The sequence below is a fragment of the Lolium perenne genome, chromosome 3 (assembly GCF_019359855.2).
Source record: "Lolium perenne isolate Kyuss_39 chromosome 3, Kyuss_2.0, whole genome shotgun sequence".
In the NCBI taxonomy this organism is placed as follows: Eukaryota; Viridiplantae; Streptophyta; class Magnoliopsida; order Poales; family Poaceae; genus Lolium; species Lolium perenne.
The window spans coordinates 270,452,101-270,473,680 of NC_067246.2; the positions used below are offsets into that span (position 1 = coordinate 270,452,101).

Consider the following 21,580-nt stretch of genomic DNA (forward strand, 5'->3'; position numbering starts at 1 on the left):
CGACGACGCGATCCCGCGACCAACACGGCAGACACGGAAGCAATGCGTCGCCTACAGACGCCGCCCGACCGCGCCCTTGCCACCTCTGATTCGCCCGGACGAGGAGAACGTCGTAGCACCCTTGCCTAGCCCAACACCTCGCCGGAACCGCCGCACCTCGGTCGACTTCTTCACGGCCACGCAAAGCACCCTTGGCCATCTATAAATACGGCGTTCCCCGGACGAAGTTGAGCACACCGTCTCGTTCACCATCCTCCACCGCTTCTCCTCCACCCAACCCTCGCTCGATTGTCGCCGGAGCTGCCCCAATTTGAGGATCGGAGCCCGCCAGTACCGCACCTCGCCGCCGTCGATTGGAGCCGCCCCAGGACGAGCCGCCGGTGCCAGGAGCTTCGCCGTCGTCCACATCTACATCACGCACACTGCCAGCCACCGCGGGAGCCCTGGTTAGCACTCCCACCCCCTACCCGAGCCGCCGGCGAACCTCTCTCTCGCCGGCGAGACGATGCACCTCAGCCGTTAGATCCCTCTCTAATCCTACGCTCCACGTCGCCTCGTACCGTTTCGGGTTTTAAAGGAGGCTGACAGGCGGACCCCACCCTGTCAGCAGGCCCGCGCGCACTGGATGCGCTGCTGGGCCGTTTTCCTCTGTTTAAACCGTTTCGGCCCACGTTGGTTTCCCGCCGGCCGGTTTAATTCAAATTCGATTTAAACTTTTCCAAACATTTTCCAATACTGCACAAACTTTGAAATTCAACCATTTCAAATTGGCTAAACCAAATTTAGTGAATTTTATATTGTTAGAAAGCCACTGAAATTCTCTATCCAATGCCACTGGCCTCATGGTCAAATTCCTTGTAGAATTAATGTGACAAAAATAACAAGGCAGGGACTTTTCCCTATTCAACTAGTTATTAAAAATCAACCAAAATAGATATTAAGTTAATTCCAACTCTAATAGCTCACTTTTGACTTACACTAATTAGTTATGCAATAAAATGGTGTGGTCACTTTGCATGATCATGCCATGGTTTAATGAATGGATATTTTGACTAGTTTAACTAGTTGATATTATCCAAAACTATTAGAATTAAATTGTGTGAAGTATTACACTTCATTTAAACTTGTCTCACATGAATTCATGGGATGTTTGGACCCCTGGTCCCAAACTCTCTTATATGAATTACTTGAGAATTAAATCAAAGGTGGAGTTATTTAAATGGTATGAGGTGATCCACCTCATTTAAATCATTCTCCCAAATGATGATGAAGATGAACATTTGACTTAGGTCAAGATGAGTTCATCCATGATTGTTGGAGAAATTAACTCTTAAGAAGATTTCAATGAGAGGAAATTATTTCTCAAGAACCCTATGGAAACTATCTTTTACATATGGAATACACATTCTATTTAAATCCCACAACCCATGCACCCTAGTTTATTTATGTGTGTGCATAGAGTAGTTTGTGTGTTTATTTGTGATGTGTGGAATAGCCATTGAATTAGTGAGTAATTATACTCGTATTCAAATTTAGACGGTAGCACCGGAGAGTACGCCGAAGAAGAAGGTTGCTACCAGGAGGAGGAAGAGGAACAGTTTGAGAACTACCAAGGCAAGCTAAATTACTATGCAAGCTAACATTCTTGCAAAGTGCAAAGCCTTTGGGCAAGGCACCATGTTCTTACCTTTTCTTATGTGAACCCATCCCAAGTTTTACTTTACAAGTTTTACTTGTTTTCTAAAAGAGTTACTTTTATAGTTAACTTTGGTCAAAGTACAAGTTGGTTAGTAGAGTAGTGAGTTAGTCTTTTCCAAGCAAAGCAAGGTAGCACCCCTCATGAATTAGAGCTAGTGCTAATGAACTAAACTTGACTACTCTAGAGGGGAACAACATGTTTTTGAAAGGATTTTGAAACCTTGGAATGAAGATGCATTCCATTGAATGATTTTTGAAGGTGAATATGACCAAGAGAAGATGGTGATTTTTGATAAAACATGATGTTGGTTTGAATGCGATACCTTTCCAATTAGTGAGTACCCCCACAATACCTGATTATGGGTAGGGCTTAACTGGAAGTTTATGCGTCTTAGTATGGGTTCCCTCTAAACAAGCGTCATCGGGGTTATGCCGAAAGCTGCCTCTACCACAAAAGAAACGATACGATATGATGCGAAACGAGGTGAATGTCCGGCCCAAGCCTGTGCGCTCCTGTGCCGACCGATCGTCTTCACCGGGAGGCCAAGCTCATGGGGAGAGGTGCTCATACTAGGGTTCGTAAGTGAAAGGTTATGGTTGATGATCCGCGCATCGTGTTACGATTATTCGGGAAATCCCGACGGATGAAATCAAATGTTGTGGCACAAGTGTGCAACCTCTGCAGTGTAAACCTATTCGAATAGCCGCGTCCACGGTTACGGACGGTTGGAAAGGCCATACAGTTTCCGATGTCATATCTTTGAAAATGATGTTGAAAAGGTTGATGGTGAAATGACTTGTGGTGAATTGAATTGAAATCACCACTTGAATGGTGGGAATGACACTAATGTTCCCCCTTGAGTTAGTTAGTTCTTGGGTAAGCTTTTTTTCTCAAAACTTTGTGAACTAAAACTAGCTTTATGCAAAGAAACTAGAGCTTAGCAAACCATACTAGAATGTCTAGCACTTACATTAGTATTAGTGTGCGAGTACTCAACGTACTCACGGCTTTGTCCCTGGCTATTCAAATGGCCAGAGTATGAAGATGACCAAGGAGATGACCAGCAGGACGCCTACGACAACTAAGCGCCTTCCGACGTCAAGCGTTGGCCTGTGGACTAGAGAGTCCTTGTATCTTACGCTTCCGCTATGTTGAACTATGAACTTGTGTTGTTCGTTGATCGATAGATCAACTATTCGTGTAAAATGGATCATGTGATTCCAATTTGTAAGACTTATGGTTTGTAATGAATGATGACTGTGATACTTAACTATTATGCCTCGCAACAACAATATTCCTGGGATTGCGATGTATGACATAATAGGCATTCGGACTTAAAAATCCGGGTGTTGACAGTGGAGGAGGAGGAGGTGGTGGTTGTGGTAGAGGAGGAGGAGGAGGTGGTGGTGGTGGGTGGTCGCCGGAGGGGAAGGAGGAGGAGTTGGTGGTGGGTGGTCGCCGGAGGGGAAGGAGGAGGAGTTGGTGGTGGTGGTGGTCGCCGGAGGAGGAGGAGAAGGTGGTGGTGGTAGTTGCCAGAGGAGGAGGAGAAGGTGGTGGTGGTGGTCGCCGGAGGAGGAAGCCGTAGGAGGAGATCGACGGGTGGTGGAGGAGGATGAGGAGGGAGAAGAAAGGAGAAGAAGTGGAGGAGAAGAGAAGGAGGAGGAGAAGGGCGCCGCCGAAATTCAAATTTTGGGCTAAGAATTCTGTGGCGCTGTGCATATAGTGCGACACAAGAAAAATTCCAATTTTTTTATTTTTGCAGGAAAAATCTTAACTTTGCCGTAACTTTTTTTTTCTGTTTTCGAATTTGGAGATTCTAACCGGGTAAACCCTGACGGTCATTTTGATATATTGTGCGTTTTTTTCGAGTTTGTATGCAACTAGAAATCTAGTTTGATGATTTTGCAACGCAATTTTACAAAAAAGTCAAAATTCATGTTTATTAATTCTCAGTGGTACTAGATGACATAATACATAGGCACCTCCAAGGATTTTATTTTTTGAATTTCCTATCTATTTTTTTTTTGTATTTTACAGAGCTAAAAAAAGCGATCCACGAGGTGGAGTTGTGTGGAGAGTAAAAAAACCATACAGTACATGCACCACGGAATTTTGACTTTCTGTGGCGGGCGTGTGGACAGATCCGTCACAGAATTTCCTTCGCCCATGTGCAGTACTAGACCCCACGTGGGCCCATAGAGATTCTGTGGTTCACCCGTCCACATGCGCCACAAAAACGCCACATAAAACCATAATTTCTGTGGAGCATATTTTTCTATGCGTCACAGAAATATTTTTGTGGAGTGCGCACTTTTAGGTGCACCACATAATACATTCCTACCTATAGTGGTTTTCCTAGTAGTGTTAAAGTCATAGTACGATTTTTTCTAAGATAGTATTGGCTTTACATCTGAACAAATCATGGAGTGATGGATTTCTCTTAGAATTGTTATTTGTAAATTTGGAAAGAAACTATTTATTATTACTGTATAAAATAGTAGATTAAATAAAAACAAAACTTATACTACCTCCGTTTTGATTAATAAGATTATATTATTTTTGAGAAGTCCAATCATTTGACCAAGCTTTCATAAAAAATCATTAACATGCACAAAATCAATATTATAGGATATATCATGAAACATATTTTCATATGACATCTATAGAATATCATATTTGTTGTTACATTTTTCTAAAAAATTAATCAAAGTGTATTGGACTAACTTTTCAAAAAGGTAGATCAATAAAAACATAATCAAAAATAAAGATAAGGTGAAAGGGCATACAAGGCTAGGATTATGTCAATTGACTTTTGGGTAAAATACTGGCCGTATCAACAAATTTCCTTCAAAAGTTGATTTTTTTATTGACTACTAATTCTACGACAAAACCACTTATTTCTAGTAAGGCAAGAGAAGCCATTGAAAAGCTACCAAAACATAGTAATTCTTTTTTGGCATTGGGATATATATTCCTGCTATTCCTTTGAGATAAACAAGATCATATTCTATTAGAAGCCGTTCTTGCTAAGAAAAAAAGTGTAGGACCAATAAATCCATGGGACAATATATGTAAAGTAGCTCCATTAAGTCCAATGTTGGTTATGGAACCAATTCCTATAATCATGAAACTCATGTGTTGTAGGCTATTCTTTTTTAAAATTTCATTGACAAATAGAAGTTGAAGATGCATAGACTATTTGGCCGCGCCTATTATTACTAATGAGGACGCAAATAGATAATTAGCATGAGGTAATTTTTTGTTCCCTATTTTGAAGCAACATATTTCGCTCTTCCATAACAACGCGTGGGCATTTCTTAGTATATATGTAAAGCAATAAAACTTATCTTACTTGATTTGCTAATCAATAAATGGTCTCCAAAAAAGTGGCCGCATTTCTATACGACTCCTATTGAAACGGTCACCCTCATCCATGTTTCTTTCCCTTTGGACATGTTACCTTGCCCTATAAAAATTCGCCACCACCCCTACCCCATCGCCACCTCTAGATCTTACCTCAACGAAATCTAGCAACCTCAAAGCGCACACAACCTAGATCTATCTCCGGACCAACCCCGACAACTTAAGACACCCGACCTGGTAGCTCTACCGCCAACGGTCTCGATAACCTACAATGGATCCACTGAAGCGGCGCCTCGATGCGTTCCGCCGCATATTAAATCAACGCGACGAGCTGTTAACTTCGTGCTCCGATACACATGTCACCCCTTGTCGCCGTCGTGCGGAAGAAAAAGGTACACTCAGTTCAAAATTAGCGGTTTTTTTGTTGCACATAGTGGATGCCCTTAGAAGATACTAGTTAGATGTGATGTGAAAAAGTTCAGTTTGCCCCCTCCAGTTTCAGTTTCCCCACATGCACCCCTTCCCGGTCCCCGAAAATGCCCCCCTCCATCCCTGGTCCGCCGCACGGGTGCGCGCATCTCGCTCGGGTCAGAAAAGTGTACTACTCACATTTTTCTTTTCTTTTCTCTCTGGACTGGAAAATCGTTTTTGTACTACTTAGCAGACATCTTTGCGAGGAAGAACGAAACACCTCATCTCTCCTCGCTCGCTCATATAAATTCCCCAATCCAAATATTCTCACCACTTTCTCTCTCTCCCTCTCTCGTCTGCCCATTCCGCCTCGCCGCCGCCGCCGCCGCCACAGCTCTCTCAGGTCGCCGTTGAGGCCAGCTGCCGCTGCCGACGCAGGTAAACGGTCTAGGCTCCCCCGCCGGCCTCTGGATCGGGTGCCCGCGCCCGCCCGCCGGTTGCCTACGCGCAGCTGCGATGCTTTCGGCGGGCGGGTGCTCGCGCGGACTGCGGGGCTAGGGTTTGCGGGTTAGGTTCTGGTCTCGTTCGGACGAGCACCTGTGAAACGGATTCTGCGTTGGCTGGTGGGAATACGTATTAGGTCTCCCCTACCCGTTTTCACCGTCCACCCGTCTGTCCGTCAGTGAAATTTACCTCCCACTGACCTGAAACGGGACTCATGCAGTAGCAGGAACTTTTGAGGACTTATTAGTACCACGTTTCGTTAGAATTTGCTGTTTCGAGGTATTACTCCTGTCGAGTTCAGCAGTCAATTTACCCCTCTATTGTTTCTGTTGCGCAGCTAGAGAGAGGCAGAATATAGAGCTCTTTGGGGCCTGGTTGAGGTCGGGAGGCATGCTGATTGACGACTCTGTTGGGAGCACAGCTGAGTTGGGGGATGAGGATCGCAGCGTGTCCGGCGATTCCCTGTCGGAATGGCGGTCCTGCGACCAGGTCGACAGTGGGAGCCCTTCTACGTCCCCGCCCTTCTGGGACACGGATGGCGAAGACGATGATCCTGGTAAGCTCATGGACTTTCCTAGGCTAATTTATCCAACTTCAGAGGATTGCACCAGAGCTTCAAATTTATATAGCATTTGCGAGAAAATAACCTTTTCTTAACTAAGCAATATCACTAGTTTCTTAGTAAGTTAAAAGGATAATAATAAGTTTTCTAATGAATATTGCACTTTTGGGTTTCTGTACTGTCTATCATTAAAACCTTGCTTAGCTAATTACCCTCATATGTGAGTCGGCTTAATCTTGGGCTGGGGCTTTACTGGGATGAGAGTCTTTGCCTGTCCGGGTTTATGTACTTCCAGCTTAAGGATCTTTCTATGGCAATACATGAATGGATCTGCTATTCCACAGGCAGTCGTATTTAGTTGGCCACTCTTCCATTATAACAGTAAGATTGCTGTTACACCTTGAAACAGCAGAAAATCATAAACACAGGTTTGGTATGGTGTTTGACTGATCATTTATAATTTTAGTGTGGTAATTGGTTAACACATAAGTACTTGCATGGTTGCACCCAAAAATAATTATGCAGTAATCCGTATATTTCTAGGTCACCACCATATGCATGGATGTGTACATGCACGATTACAACCGAAATGAAATATTTGGTAGTTACTATATTTTTACATCTTTACCCTATGCACTGTATTTCGTCACTGCACCATGTAAAACTCAATTCAAGTTATTGTTTACACAATCTAATTATTTATCCTTGTAGAATGTAATTCTTCACTCTGCTGTCTTGATTCTTCTATAATTTTAATTTGGAAAGTACACATTTACCATGTCTGCTGTTACTTGTATATTTTTACTTCTTGTGTCGTCGTTTATGGTTGACTGAAGGATAAATCAGGTCACAAGTTTCAGTGCAGATCTTGACATTTTATCGGTTGTAGTCAGCTTCTCCAAATTAAAATGTGTTTTTTCTTCCTTACAGACATTTATGATAGAATTTTGTTCAGTGGTAGTTGTGGCTACATTTCAGTTAGCTAATCCTCGTCTATTATTATCTTAGGGCCTGGTCCTTCAAGTTTATTTGGGCGACACACATGGCGTATTAAAAACTTTTCAAAGGAGAAGAAAAGAGAAATGAAAAGTGAACCATTTGAAGCTGGTGGATTTAAGTGGTAGGGTGCCTTATGAGTAACTCAAAGAATGGTGTTGGTATCTTTCCGCTCTTTTTTGGTCTGGTGATGAACCAAGCTTGAAATATGTCTGGTTTTGTATTCTTTTTCGTGTGCTATCATGGATTGACAAACATTCCTGTTCTAATTGCACTATCTGAACTTGAATGATTGCTGGTGTACTATGCTTTCCAGCTCATGTTTTCTCTCTATTTTTTTTGGCAGTGTTGCAAGTAAGAGAGCCTGTAGGCTGTCAAATCTTTCATAATGGTGTTAAACTCTATTTCCCTCGTTGTTAGTGGTAAATGCATGTGCGCCTTTTCTGATATATTCCAATTTAATTGCTGAATAGATGGGTTAGTCTTTGTTACTATATTGAAGTATGATGCTGGATTCTTCATTCCAATCGTACATGTGCTGGCTTTTTCACCGAGTCCTGAAAAGAAAGCTTGTGTCTCTGTAAGGAACCGGACGGCTGTACATGGTAGAAGGCTTGAAGATTTTAATTACTGATGTTCAAAGACGATAGATCTATAACTTGAACATCTCCGTAATGTGCAAAAAGCTTTCCTGTGTCTCAAATTTGTTCCAGTTTGTTCAATTTCTTTGAGTTGACGTGCATTCTTGCTCTCATTAGGCATGACACACCCATGGATGTACGCAATGAGCCTAACCTACTACTGCCCAGTGCAACTAATTTACAAGTGTTGGTCATTTTATTTCAACTTTTCCAAACATAAGTTGGTGCTTAGAGAATACTTGTAGACAATCATTTTCTCCATTTTTTTGTCTGTAACGTGGTTCCTTTTGTACTTCCAAGACCATTGAGCCAGTTAGTCAATGCAAAGTTGCAAACTAGCTTTATTTCCCTTATGACGTGCTATATTATGATCATTTGTTGATACCTTGGCCATCTGCAATCTTTATTTTTTTGCAGGTACATTCTAGTTTACCCTCAAGGATGTGATGTCTCCAATCACTTGTCGCTGTTTCTGTGTGTTGCTAATCATGACAAACACCTTCCAGGTTTGGTGCTAGTGTGTTGCAATTTTTTTCTACATAATATTGTATCTCCAAAATTATTCTTCAATCCGACTTGACACTTTTTAGGATGGAGCCAGTTTGCACAGTTCACCATAGCCGTGGGCAATCTTGATCCTAAGAAGGTTAAATATTCTGGTAAAAATCAATTTGCAGTTTTTCTCCATCGAGCTAAACAGCCAATTAGAAGTTAACTAAGTAATTTTGTAGATACCTTGCACAAATTTTGGAAGAAGGAGCATGACTGGGGATGGAAGAAATTCATGGAGTTGTCAAAGATTCAAGATGGTTTTCTTGTCGATGATGTCCTCGAAATCATAGCTCAAGTTCAAGTTATTAGGTATACTGAATTTCAGAATTGACATTTTGAAGATTTTTAATGCCCCTAGGCAGCTCCCTATAGTTTATACATAACCTCCATTGCTTCTGTAGTGCTGCAGATCTTTAATTTGATTGTTCTCATTACACACTTGATTTTAGTTTATTTTTTTGGTATTTCATGTTATCCTTATCCTCTTGCAAGCGGTAGTTGCATATTACTCATGCATGTAAAATCTTCTTTGGACTGTTTCTGATTGCAACATCTAGAGTTCCTTCTTATGTCCAGGCCGTCATGTCACTTCTATGTTGTTTAAATTTAGCTATCTGTCTTTTGTGTATTCAATGCACACCGCCTATTTTATGCTCAGGGTATTTGGATATATTTGAGATTATACTCCAGTCATTGCCTCTAATTTCCTTGGTACTTAATGCTTATTAGTTGACCACGAAACATTACGTGACTGTTCTTTGTCTCTGTCTTTTTTTTTCCAATATTGGAGGGAGAAAGTGGACCGCCCGTTTCGTTGCCTTGACCGCCTTTATCGACGAGAGCTACTCCGTGTCTATATGACAAATATAGAGCAAATTTACCGTCGTTCTGTTGAAGAACACAGAAGCAAACTTACCAAGCTCACTGAGGACAAGATGAGATGGTCCAGGTAGTCAGTTAGTTTTTGAATGTGATGCGATGTCATCCTGTGGATACTTTTTACTTCTAATTACAATGCATGTCTTCCTTGGTGTTGCAGTTTTCGCGCTTTCTGGCTTGCAATCGACCCAAGCACAAGACATCGCATGTCCAGAGAGAAGAGTGATGTCATATTGAAAATAATTGTGAAGCATTTCTTTGTAGAGAAAGAGGTCACTTCAACACTAGTTATGGACTCCCTGCATACGGGGCTGAAGGCACTTGAGCACCAGTGCGGGGGAAAGAAAAGTAGAGGAAAATTAATGGACTCAGAGGAGTCACCACTCTCACCAGCACCTATGGTCCATGTTGATATGGACATGTTTGTTTTAGCTGGTGATGTCCTAGCTTTGCTTGAGAGGGCAGCTTTAGAACCCTTGCCTTGTCAACCTCTGTCTCCAAAGGATGATAAATGCTCCCAGAGCCGCACTAAGGTAGTATTAGTGTATCAGTAATTAATTCAGTTTTTTTTTGGTAATATTGGTCTATTGGGTCTCCCCCTCTCCCTCCCAGCATTGAATTCTACTATGATGCCCTCTTATTAGACATAGTATTTCTTTTAGTTGCCTGTGATAATACATAATTAACTTAGTTTAGCTCAAATTTTTCTGCCCTGTCCTATGTTGAGCTTATTTTCTTGTCTCCCAGTTGCCACAGTTATTTAACATGTTAATTTTTATATTGACACCCTATTTAATGGTTTCTATATCATATTTGGCTGTTCTGTTTTGCATAATAATTTCCCATGTAGAATTTATTTTCTTGAATCTTCCGATGCTATTTGATCTTATACCGTAAGTTGGTTTAGCAAGCCAGATAAGCTAATGCTGCAATCAACGCTCTTTATTTTGGAAAAACCAGTTTGGTATTTCGGCACACATCAGTTCGGTAATAGCAAAGTGCAATTATTTGGTTAGGTTATTAAGCCCCAAACCATTGAATTCAAATGCATTCTGTTATTGTAGTATTACAAATTCAGTTTTCTGGGTTTTCTGGCAGTTGGAATGAGAGATTGTTCATTCAGGCGTACAATCTCATTAGTGTGCTAATTAGTCGTATTGAGTCGTATGGTTGCAACTTGTAAGCATTACATTTATTATATTTGTGGTATATAGTTGTGCTGCTAAGTTTTTTCATTGTTATCATCTTTCTAGGATGGTAGTTCCGGAGAAGTTAAAGTTTCAATTGAGCATGAAGAAAAGCGCCTAACTGAGTTTGGTCAGAAGATACTTGAAACTTTTGTTCTATCTCATATATTTAGGTAAAAACTTTACTTATCTTCATCTATCATTAATTTGGCCAACCATTTATGGCCTCTGCTACATTTTTTTTAATCTGTGATTTTTTAATACCATCCTCTGCGTAGTCCTTGATCAACCGGATGCTTCATGTGGTTCATGCATTAAGGTTTTTACATAACCGAGTAGCTTTGGAGCTGTTCAATTGATTTCTTGCTGTTTCACATTGAGCATGTACCTTATAGTCATTTGATCGCTGAGTAATCATGGAATTCTTCAGTGGTTTCCAGCTTTACAATGAAATATGTACCTTTAAAATCTAACGAAACCGAATAGATCGTTTTTTACATGGAAATTTGAGCTTGTGCTTCAGTTTTGCTTATAAATATAATGATATAAGCTGTTATCTTTGGTATTCGTACTAGATAATCAGCCTTGTATGTTTTCATTTGCTTATGTTTTGTTTTTGTATTAGTGGGATTGAGGTCGCTTATCAAGAAGCTGTTGCTTTGAAGAGGCAAGAAGAGCTGATTCGTGAAGAGGAAGAAGCTGGGCTCCTTGAAAGTGAGATGAAGGGAAAGCGCAGTATCACTGAAAAGGAGAAGCGTGCAAAGAAAAAACAGGTCCCGCTTTTAATTTGGTTCAGCATGCCTCCCCTTTCTTTTTTAATTCATTGCATTGTTATTGGTTCAAAGGAATCCTTGCATTGAATGACCTGTAGCTTGTAGCAGGGTGAGATGGTGATAGCTTTCCCTTAATTTTAGTTAGCCTGAACAAGTTTGACCTGGAAAAATGTCCAGATAACTACTGTTAGGATTCTTTGAATGGTTGTTCTTGTTATTCACTACTGGTAACTTTTTTTGGTTGGCTTGCTGTATGGTAAATTAGTAATTCTCCAGTTAGTTCTGAGCTTGGGTTGAGCTCATCATCCCGATGAGCGCCCAGTAGTGCTTCGTGGTAGGAACTGATCCCCATACCAACAAGATTTGCTCACTGGAATATGAAACTAAAGAAGAAAAAGAAGTTAATTTCTTAGTGCAAATCAGCTGCCTTCTGTTTTTTGTATGTGGGTATTTTCCTTCTACAAAACCATAAGACTTTAAATCGTCACTGTGAGCTGGTACACATGCCTGTTGTATGCACATCTGAACTCTGGCATCAACTTATGCATAGTTGACTGAGTTAAGCTTGCATGGTCCAGTTCGACTAATAACTCCCCCTTCTTTGGTTTTGACCATCTGATGCAACTATTGAATTTTCTTCCACTTTTAGTTGAGATATTAAAGCTGTAGAAGGTAACAGTTCTTGTTGTGAATAAGTCGCTAGGATAAGAATTAGTACCTCCTCTCAGTTAGTATGTACTCCCTCCATCCATGAATACAAGGCCACATCGTTTTTGTGTCAAACTTTGACTAATGATTTATTCAATCAAAATATACCATTGGAAAGCTTATTGAAATGTGCATCCGATGATATAGTTTTGAATGACATGCTACTCATATTTGGTTGACCCAATTATTATTTAAAGTTTGCGTCAAAAAGCAAAGTGGCCTTGTATTCAAGAACGGAGGGAGTATTTGATTTCTGTTCATTTCCGTTACTGTACTTCTCGCACTTCATAGTATATACTGAGCAAGTCTCTTGTTATTAAGTTACTTGTCATGCGCACTGTCAAGTGCATATTGCTAGATGGGTTGCATTTCAGGATCACCATTTATAGTGCCATATTTTGTTGAGCTTGATAACTTGTTTTGAGTTTTTGCTTCAGTGTTAGTATTCTTATTTATGACATACATGTTACCTCATCTCTTCTTTATTTAGTCTGATTTTTTTTCAGTTGCATGATCTTGAATTATGATCCTCAGGCCAAACAAAAGAAGAACAATCGGAAGATTAAAGACAAGGATAGAGAGGAAAAGTTTGATTCAACTTTTCCAGAAAAGGATAAAGATGATAGCACCATTCATGATATGGAGGATTCTAAGCAGGCAGGACAAGTAGACATGAAAGTTGATACCTCTGAAGAAGGTGCTTCAGACATGTCAGATAATTTTGATGGATCAGCTGAGGTATGTCAAACTGATGCAGGTGACAAAATTTTACAACCTTTAGGTGGGATGAATGTTGTTGGCATTGAGACGGAAAATATGTCTACTGGGAAGAACTGTATTGTGGAGAGCAATCTATCGTCATCTTCATCGGAATCTGCCACTATGAACATTATGCAAGGCAAAAGAGATAACTTACCAGCCGGTTCAAGTCAGATATTACCTTGTCTCAGGTTGGTTAGCATTGTGTCAGTTTTTTATCGTTTCTGTTCGCATGGCATCTGTGACGTCTTTAATTGTATCTCTGTACAGAGGGAAAACTCAGCGCACCAGGGTCATAAGTAGCATGGACAGTGCCAAACATGATGATGATCTTCCCTCAAGCACCGCCACTGGTTCAGATCGCAATACATCTGGCTGTGGGCCAGCACCAAAGCTTGACCACGAGACTGTTCTACTCACCTTAAAAGATAGGCTTCAGAAGCTTGGGCAACGTTTACATGAGGTCAGGTTACTCTTTCATATGTTGTTGGATGTTACTTTGTGATATGCTTTTTAGGATTCATTGACCTTATCCAATTGTGCAAATAGTCATCTTAATCATTCAAATCATAATCCCTAGTTCTGATGAAACAGATGGTTTAAACTTGTAACTTTGGCCAGGCTTGTAACACTCTTGGATCCTCCTCTTTTCTCCATATGCATGGATAGCATGGACTGCGTCCATATTCTTGAATAATTTAGGCAGTGTGCATGTTAAACTCATGTCACAATTTTTTTTGTAAAATCTGTGAAGATTTCCATTTTTACTCAACAAAGTATTAAATACAATAAATCTTATTGAGCATTCAAACATAATAATCTGCTGCAGGAGGAAATAGCAGTTCTGACGGTGGATTTAGCTAGTTAACAACTAAAAGCTTGATCCTTGAAATGAGAGAGGGTTTAACTTCATATTTTAGCGTCCAACGAGAAAGAGGGTCAGAATGCTCCGGATCTCTCGTCCTTCTTAGATTGTTGACATAAATATTATAGTTGGATACCACACCATAATATTTGATGTGTTTATCTGATCCATATCTTTGATGACCATATCTGCCCTTCATCCTTTTCCTTACTATACACATTTAATAGAAGTTCTGCACGTTGTAAATGTACTCCATTTCAAAATATAAGGCATATTTTTTTGCAGTTCCTTATGATGGAGTATTTGTTGGGATTCACCTGTTGAGTAGCTTTTATATAACTTCATAGTAAAACCAACGTATTTAACCATTTTTTCTGCTGTAACACTCCACTATCTGTGCCGTGTTTTTTAACTGTTTTTAATGCAAAAGGTTGTTGAGTCTTTTTATCCTTTTATGCATGTTTCAGAAGGAAATTGAGGGCAGGAAACTACTCAAGGCTCATTTGGAAAAGAAAGCAGCAGCTGAAGCAGCATCCTCATCGTCCTCATCCAGTTCTTTGGAAAAGACCCCTGGCGGTTTGAAGAACCCAGAGCAACATTCAGTAACTAGTCCTGATGCATGTACCTATGCACCACCTCTTAGGTCTCAATCTGTAGCCACCGATGGAGCCCTTCCAGCAAAGCAAAATACCAGAATAAGCATAGAGTCTGGACCTATTGTTGCCCCTACTCCAAATAAGGTCGTACCAGCTTTGGGCAAAGAGCATGTTTCAAGTTTGAAGCTGAAAACAGATAGAGCTACTCCAGTCACCTCAAGATCGCTGTCAGTTGATAAAGCAGCTACACTTACTACAAGCTCGTCCCTAGTTAACAAAGCTATTCCAGCTCCCTCTGAATCACCTGCAGCACGGGTTGCTAAGGCTGCTAAACCTATTCCAGCTCCCCTAAAATCATCTGCACCTCAGGCTGACAAGGTTACTAAAGCTACCCCAGTTCCCCCAAATCCACCTGCACCACATGTAGAAAAAGTTGCTAAAGCTATTCCAGTTCTGCCAAAACCACCTGCACCCCAGGTTGAAAAAGTTGCTAAAGCTATTCCAGTTCTGCCAAAATCACCTGCACCTCAGATTGATAAGGTTGTGTCGCTTAACGCGGTACCAAGGCAGTGGCCCCCACTGTCTAATTCAGAACCTCGAAAAGTTTCAGTTCCTAAAAAGATTGTTGTTACTTCTGTTCCGCAGACTCCTGCAGCATCCAGGTCTTTAATCGCTCCTCTGTTCCAGGCACCAAGGGCAACTTTATCATCTACACCTGCAGTTCAAGTACCCCCATTGCAGTCACGTTCGTTCACTGTGTCTAGGCGAGCCAGCAAAGAGCCCTCCCCTCCTGTCCCAAGTTATGTACCGCAGACCTACCGAAATGCCATCGTTGGCAACGGTGGTCTTGATACAACCTTGTCAAGCTATGACAAGGTAACTTCTCTAGGCCAAAGCAATACACTTTCGGAGCCACTATCAGCATATGCATCAGCAACATCTGTCATGTTGCCCCCTGTTGGAAGGAACGGCCAGTTACCTGGTAATCAAGGATTCATGTCTGGGCATGGCAAGTTGGACACTCTTGATAACTGGCACCCATGGAAAGGTGACAGTGATGCTAACAAACACATGTGGAGGAATGATACTCCATACCAACAGCTGAATGGTGATGCGCACATACACCCATGGAATGATAATTTGTATCAGCAAGCAAGCTACAGAGAGACAGAAGAACAAGGCAGATTTGGGGGAATTCAGCATAGGCAGTTCCAGAGGGAGATACCTACAAATTTTGTCTCACACCAGCTGCAGGGTTCAGTGGGTGAAGAATTCCCTCATCTTGACATCATCAATGACTTGCTTGAAGAGGAACAAAGCAAAGTGAGCATGGCAGAGCCTCCCATCCATGAATACCGTACATTTGGCTTGCCATTTTCTCCAAGTGGCAACTTAGTAGAGGCTGACATTGCTTCTTTAAGTAATTCTGGCCGGTTGAACTTGACTGACCATTACTACGAGGGTTACCCAGGGGCCTATGACATGCCGAATGCTATACACAGGCCGAGAGAAGGGCAATTTTCCACATCGAATGCTTATTCCAATGGAAGGGTGGACTCTATTTCATCGAAGCCTTGGGTATATAGCTATCCTAATCCAGTCGTGAATCCTGGAATTAACTCAAATGGATATACACAGCAGATGGGGGACTACACCAATTATGCGAGCGGGAGGGTGCATGAGGAATACCTGTATCGCCGTGCAGATGGGCGATGGTAATGCTTGTACACAACCCATAATGCTGTTGCTTGTAAGTTGTAATAGGCCATGGTGCCAGGTCAAAAGGTTGACCATGGCCTTCAACTGTAACTTCACATTTTCGAAAGGGAAAAAAGAAATGATACATTATGTAAAGTGTTGCAGTTAGGCTGTTAATTACGTGCTGAGCGCTTCTATATTCCTTTCTATTTTTTGCCGTGTTTGGTATATAGAAATGCAGGTTAGCAAATCAAACGGGTATGCGGCTGATTAACCCATCCAGTTGGTATGGGATTTTAGACTCCGCTTGTAAAGCTAAGCTGGACACTCTTCAGGTGTTTGTCATTGGCAGAGAACTGTTAGTAAGCTGTTAGTAACGAAAGAAATTAAGTGATGTGATTTTGCAGCACCTGTGTTGGATTACTGGGCGCCAGGGTGATGGATCTTGGAGAAGGAACACGTAATTGCCCATACTGTAGAAGTCTCAAGTCACAATTTTCATCCAGGTAAATCTCCACACACTTCCTATTCGCTTACAAGTACTGATCGCTTGTTTATCAAAATAATATTGGTCACTTGGTATGCAGTTACTACTATCTTATCCAAGACCAACCTACTTCTCTCATAAAGAAAAGAAAATACATGCCTTCTATACTTGCTAGTTCTTTTGTGTAAAATCTCCCTCACGAGCTAAAAGTATAGTTCCTAGATGTGGCAGCCAAGGTACAAGAATATACAATTTACAAGTAGGGTGGGACCGTGGGAACCTGCTGCACATAATGTCTTGCATGAAGAGCTTAAATCCAAGTTGGGACATGCTATTTATTGTCAATGGCAATAGCTCGGAGTTCTCTGAGGTTGCAAGCAATTTCCCTTATGAACTGTGCACCTTCTTTGCCATTCTTTAGCGAGTTTACACTGTGCTCAAGAAAATCGCGGTCTCCTTCTAGAATCTTCAATCTTTTATGCAAGTTTGAGATTTCCTCTTGAAATACGGATACATCAACCACTCCGTTCATTGTTGAAGACTGACCTTCCGTAGCCAAGAGAATAGGCTCATGTGTCTCCCTTGAGTTTTCTTGATGATGTAGGGAGTCGTCTTCTGAAATGGGCATTTTGTTGGAAAGGTCATCCTCTATAGCATCTGAATTTGATAAATCTGTAGTACTGTTGTTGGAGTACACATGAAGCTTCTTCTCCAGCTTCCTCAAACATTCTGATATGTATGCCCTTTCATCTTCAAGCAAAGTTGTAGTGGTGTTTTGTCCTTCAAACGGGAGCTGGTTGTCTTGTCTCTCTGTTGGCCCTCCCCCTCCAAACTGTGTCCTGTAGTTTTCGAGCTCAGCTTCCAATTCCTCTACTTGTTGTTCTCTTTGAGCAAGCAGCTCGTTAGCTTGTGCAAGGGCTTCATTATCGTATTCTGCTTGTTCTTCCATCATCCGCTGGTAATGCGAAGCTTCCATCTGCATCGCAGCCTTCTCATCCTGCAGCCTGGTGATCATAGCCAACGCTTGACTTGCAGCAATTGCTGCAGCATTTCTCTCTTCTTCCAGCTCCCTGCAGAGGAGGTGTATGGATTTCCGGTCTAGATCAATCTGTCGTCTTAACCGGTCAATGGGGCTTTCACCTTCCATCTCACTAACAACGCTTCCATCCAGCGATTCCAAACCAGAAACATTTCTCTCGATTGAAATTCTTTTTGTTATGTTCTGCACTATCAAATCATCACCACGCCCGTATGAGCGTGGGCTAGGGCCTGGGTCCAGCCAAGTTGCTTCAAGCCCCCTGGAAGCTGAGAGCTGTGACAGCAGTAGCCTTAATTCTCCGTTTACACTAGACGAAGTGCCCTTTCCAAGAATCACATCAGTCCAGGTTGGGGATGGGAAACTACTCTTCATACCAATTGCTAGATTGTAAGCTTCGGTCATGCTAATCTGAGTGCTAAGGGATGGCCTCCTTTCGCCAACGATTTCACTTGTTTGGGAATGTTCCTCAATGGCATCAAGACCCTGAGATACTTCACCACTTGATCTAATCGCAACTGGCGGAATATGCGCCTCTTCCGCAAAATCTAAACAAAATGATTAAATATAAGGACCACATTTTAAATCACTGTGCTTGATGGAAGGTACAAATCAACAAACCTTTAAAAGCTGGACCGGAAGGATCTTGGGATATCAGTTCATTTATTTCCGTCTCACCAATGGGTTCAGCTTTCTTAGGATTATTATCTTCAATTTCAGCAGGAGTATCTGGATCGGCACTAACCTGTGAAACATGGATATCTGCGGAATTGTCTGAAAGAGTGTAGAAAAGGATCCTGAGATTCAGCTAAGACAGGTATGTGAATGCTACAGTGAGGAGTCAAAATTAGCAAACCTTTCAGATGTGTATCTTCTGAAGCAACAAAATGGGAATCTTTGGCTACTGGTTCACATGTACCTTGATCATTAGCTTCTTCTGGATTATCTGACATTTTTTCTTGCATTATTTTCAGACGAATAGAAACAAAATGCCATTCATTTGGTTATGGATTATTATCAGGATATTATACCTTTTAATTTTTTGTCCTCTGAGACAACATAGTGTTGCTCTAATATTGTGAATTGAGATATATATGGGTTGATGCTGCTGTCACTTGTCATCTGCCGTGATTCTGTTTCACCAAGAACCTCCGGTAACTCAGCAGTTGACGCAACTGGAATTTGGGGAACGGTGGCATCTGCACAATTATTCATGCTATTATAGGATCTGTCAACTGAAAAGAAGTGCAAATAGCGGGAGCTATCCTTGTTTGGAAGTTGAATTTTACCTTCTAAATATAACTCTTCTATGGCAATTGGAGGGTCACGCTGCGTTGCCCATCCTCTGGATGAGATATCCGTTGCCTCACTTTGGCTCCCACTTATCACACTGCCAGGATGCATATCATCTGGAACAGGGTATGCTGAAGATACATTACCGGAGACAGACACTTTTTGTTCTTTCTCATCATTCATTTCAGATGGCTTGACCACCTCATGGGGTGGAAGAACTGGCATCTCACCAACTGCATCTTCCTGCAAGTCTTTTTCCATATCAAAGGCTCCAAGAGGGGGAGAATCTCTGCCATCATCAGCGCAAGGGACCTCAGCCTCGGAGTCAGATGTCATCTGTAGAGGACTGTATCTCTCATGGGTTGTATGATCACTCTGGTGGTAAATGTCTTTGGTTTCCAAAGGTTCATCCACTGTGCAGATCTTTGGTGAGTTGGCAGGTTTTAGCTCCCTGCTTTCTTGAGAAAACGATGATATGTCTCGTTGCTTAAAATGCTGTGCACAACATGAACAAATTCTAGTAAGAGGGGAATGCAACACATCACCATCTCCTTGGGTACCATCGAATACATCGACATCCACCATGGGCTCATCTTTGGTGTCATTGTTGTCTGGTTTCTGTTTTGGAGCAAGTGAGCTACTGCTGCATCCATCACACATGGTTTCCGCGCCCGCAAGCTTCTGGTGGAGGCGGCAGAAGGCCAAAGACGAGATCTCTGACTTGTGAGTTTTGCAGATCAATTCCATGTAGAAGCATGGTTCCTCGTTACCCAGAACATGATCTAGCCGTGAGCAGAACGGGCAAGGGGCCGGTAACTTGCAGAGACGGGCAAATCTTGTGATCAGGTAGGAGTAAACTGCATCGATGAATAGCAGGAGCATCAAGATCCACTCGAGCAATGCCGAGGATAGTGCGACTGGCAACCGCCGTACAACTGTCATCCTTGTTCCCATGGTCCAACAGTGTGCTCGAATCTTCACAACAGTTGCTCCAAAGCTATTTAGATTGGTCGAAAGTGGTTGATTTTGAGGCAGGATTGCTGCGAGAAATAAAAGGAAAAGTCAATCAGCAAATTGCGAGTTCGCTTCCGTGTTAGAATTAATCTGCTTCATGATAAAATTAACAAATTCTCATAGGAGCCATAGATTGGAGATGCCAGAACTCAGTACGATGTGAGTTCACTTCAGTGTTAGAATTAATCTGCTTCATGATAAAATTAACAAATTCTCATAGGAGCCATAGATTAGAGACGTCAGAACTCGGTACGATTAAGACGTCTGCCCTATCATTGAGAGGATGGACAAGAAAATAATGATGGGAGTGTCATTGCAGCGATACAGATATGTTTGGTGAACTAAAGCCAAGCTTAGCTGGAGAGAAGACAGAAAGCTCGAGTACCAGGTTGGAAAGACAGATAGTAACAGAGACATAGTGTCCGGCACCAGCCATAAATAATGTCTAATTGGCTATCGACAGATATACACACAGGACCAAGAGAGCACAAATGTTTTATTTCTAAGTTTTTAATAAAGGGCATCTCACTTCTCACATGAACTAGAATAAAATACATACGACAAGAAGGTTTTTTCGAAGAAGCTAGAGAATAATTATGCAGCACAGTTCTTGATCGCAAGACTGAACTGCAATTCGTCCAAATTTAAACAACAAAGCTCCGCCAACAACTCGCAAGTTCCAGCAATCAACAAAAATTAAGCACCGTATCCCCAAGCGATTACCATGATGATCTCAGAATCAAGCAGGTAGCCATGAAAAAAGAATAGGAACAGAGTCAACAGAACTGCTTTCTAAGAAGCAAACTAAGCTAAGATCATGAGCTACAGAGTGAGCCACAAAAGAAAATTGAAGGCAGAACACAGATAGGATCAGAACCTGGCTTTGGATCCAAGAATCGGCACGCCGCGCGAGATCCCGATCCGCGATCGCGGCAAGTAAGATGGTCGGAGCAGACGCCAAAAGTGGGCTGGATGGGGGGTTAGCAGCAGCTGGAGGAGCAGATGATGAGGCGGAAAAAGGTGGCAGCGGAACAATATAAGTATTTATCCTTCCCCACCGCCGAAACGAGCCAAAACCGAAAGCGGGAGGAGCAAGACGGCAAGTGGGCGGTGGCCGGTGGCGACGCCACGGCGGGGCGGCCTACCGAAAGAGAGAAAGGCGGCCTCCGCCGGACAGCGACGCCAGCCGAAAGGCGTGCGGTGGTTGAGCTCTCCCGTCTGTTAATGGTTTGGTTTAGTGCTGCTGACCGCCGCTGAGTAGATCGGGGTGTTAGCTTTGGCCCGAGGAAAACGACGGCTTGACGTGAATGAGGAATCAATAATGGATTGGATGGATGATGGCGGCACTGAGAGCGAGTCTGACTGTTGAAGCTTCCGGATGACCAAGATTTCGGCACCGGCTCGGGTGGACTGCGGTGGCGTACTGCAGCTGGGATGTATTTTTTTCCGTCGTCTGTGCATGAGCTAAGTCCATTTGTTGACCATTTCAGCGAATTATTGTTGATGTCTGACAAGCTCACACTGATTATATTATAGGGTGTTAAGATGGTCAGCATC

At 42.1% G+C, this 21,580-nt stretch overlaps 2 protein-coding genes across 2 annotated transcripts; one reads left to right on the forward strand and one right to left on the reverse strand.

Moving 5' to 3' along the window:
* The first annotated feature begins 5,715 nt into the window (after positions 1-5,715).
* Positions 5,716-16,370, forward strand: LOC127344580 (uncharacterized). Its single transcript, XM_051370885.2, has 13 exons — positions 5,716-5,911; positions 6,315-6,533; positions 7,548-7,659; positions 8,594-8,682; positions 8,767-8,835; positions 8,908-9,037; positions 9,519-9,677; positions 9,768-10,140; positions 10,861-10,967; positions 11,420-11,567; positions 12,810-13,225; positions 13,305-13,497; positions 14,367-16,370. The coding sequence occupies exons 2-13, from the start codon at positions 6,368-6,370 to the stop codon at positions 16,212-16,214; spliced, it is 3,810 nt and encodes a 1,269-aa protein (XP_051226845.1). The 5' UTR covers positions 5,716-5,911; positions 6,315-6,367; the 3' UTR covers positions 16,215-16,370.
* Positions 16,371-16,671: 301 nt separating this feature from the next.
* LOC127344581 (uncharacterized) lies at positions 16,672-21,278 on the reverse strand. Its single transcript, XM_051370887.2, has 6 exons — positions 20,901-21,278; positions 19,006-20,049; positions 18,748-18,915; positions 18,573-18,662; positions 18,338-18,490; positions 16,672-18,264 (listed from the first exon to the last, which is right to left on the reverse strand). The coding sequence occupies exons 2-6, from the start codon at positions 19,961-19,963 to the stop codon at positions 17,012-17,014; spliced, it is 2,622 nt and encodes an 873-aa protein (XP_051226847.1). The 5' UTR covers positions 19,964-20,049; positions 20,901-21,278; the 3' UTR covers positions 16,672-17,011.
* Between the last annotated feature and the right edge of the window lie 302 nt (positions 21,279-21,580).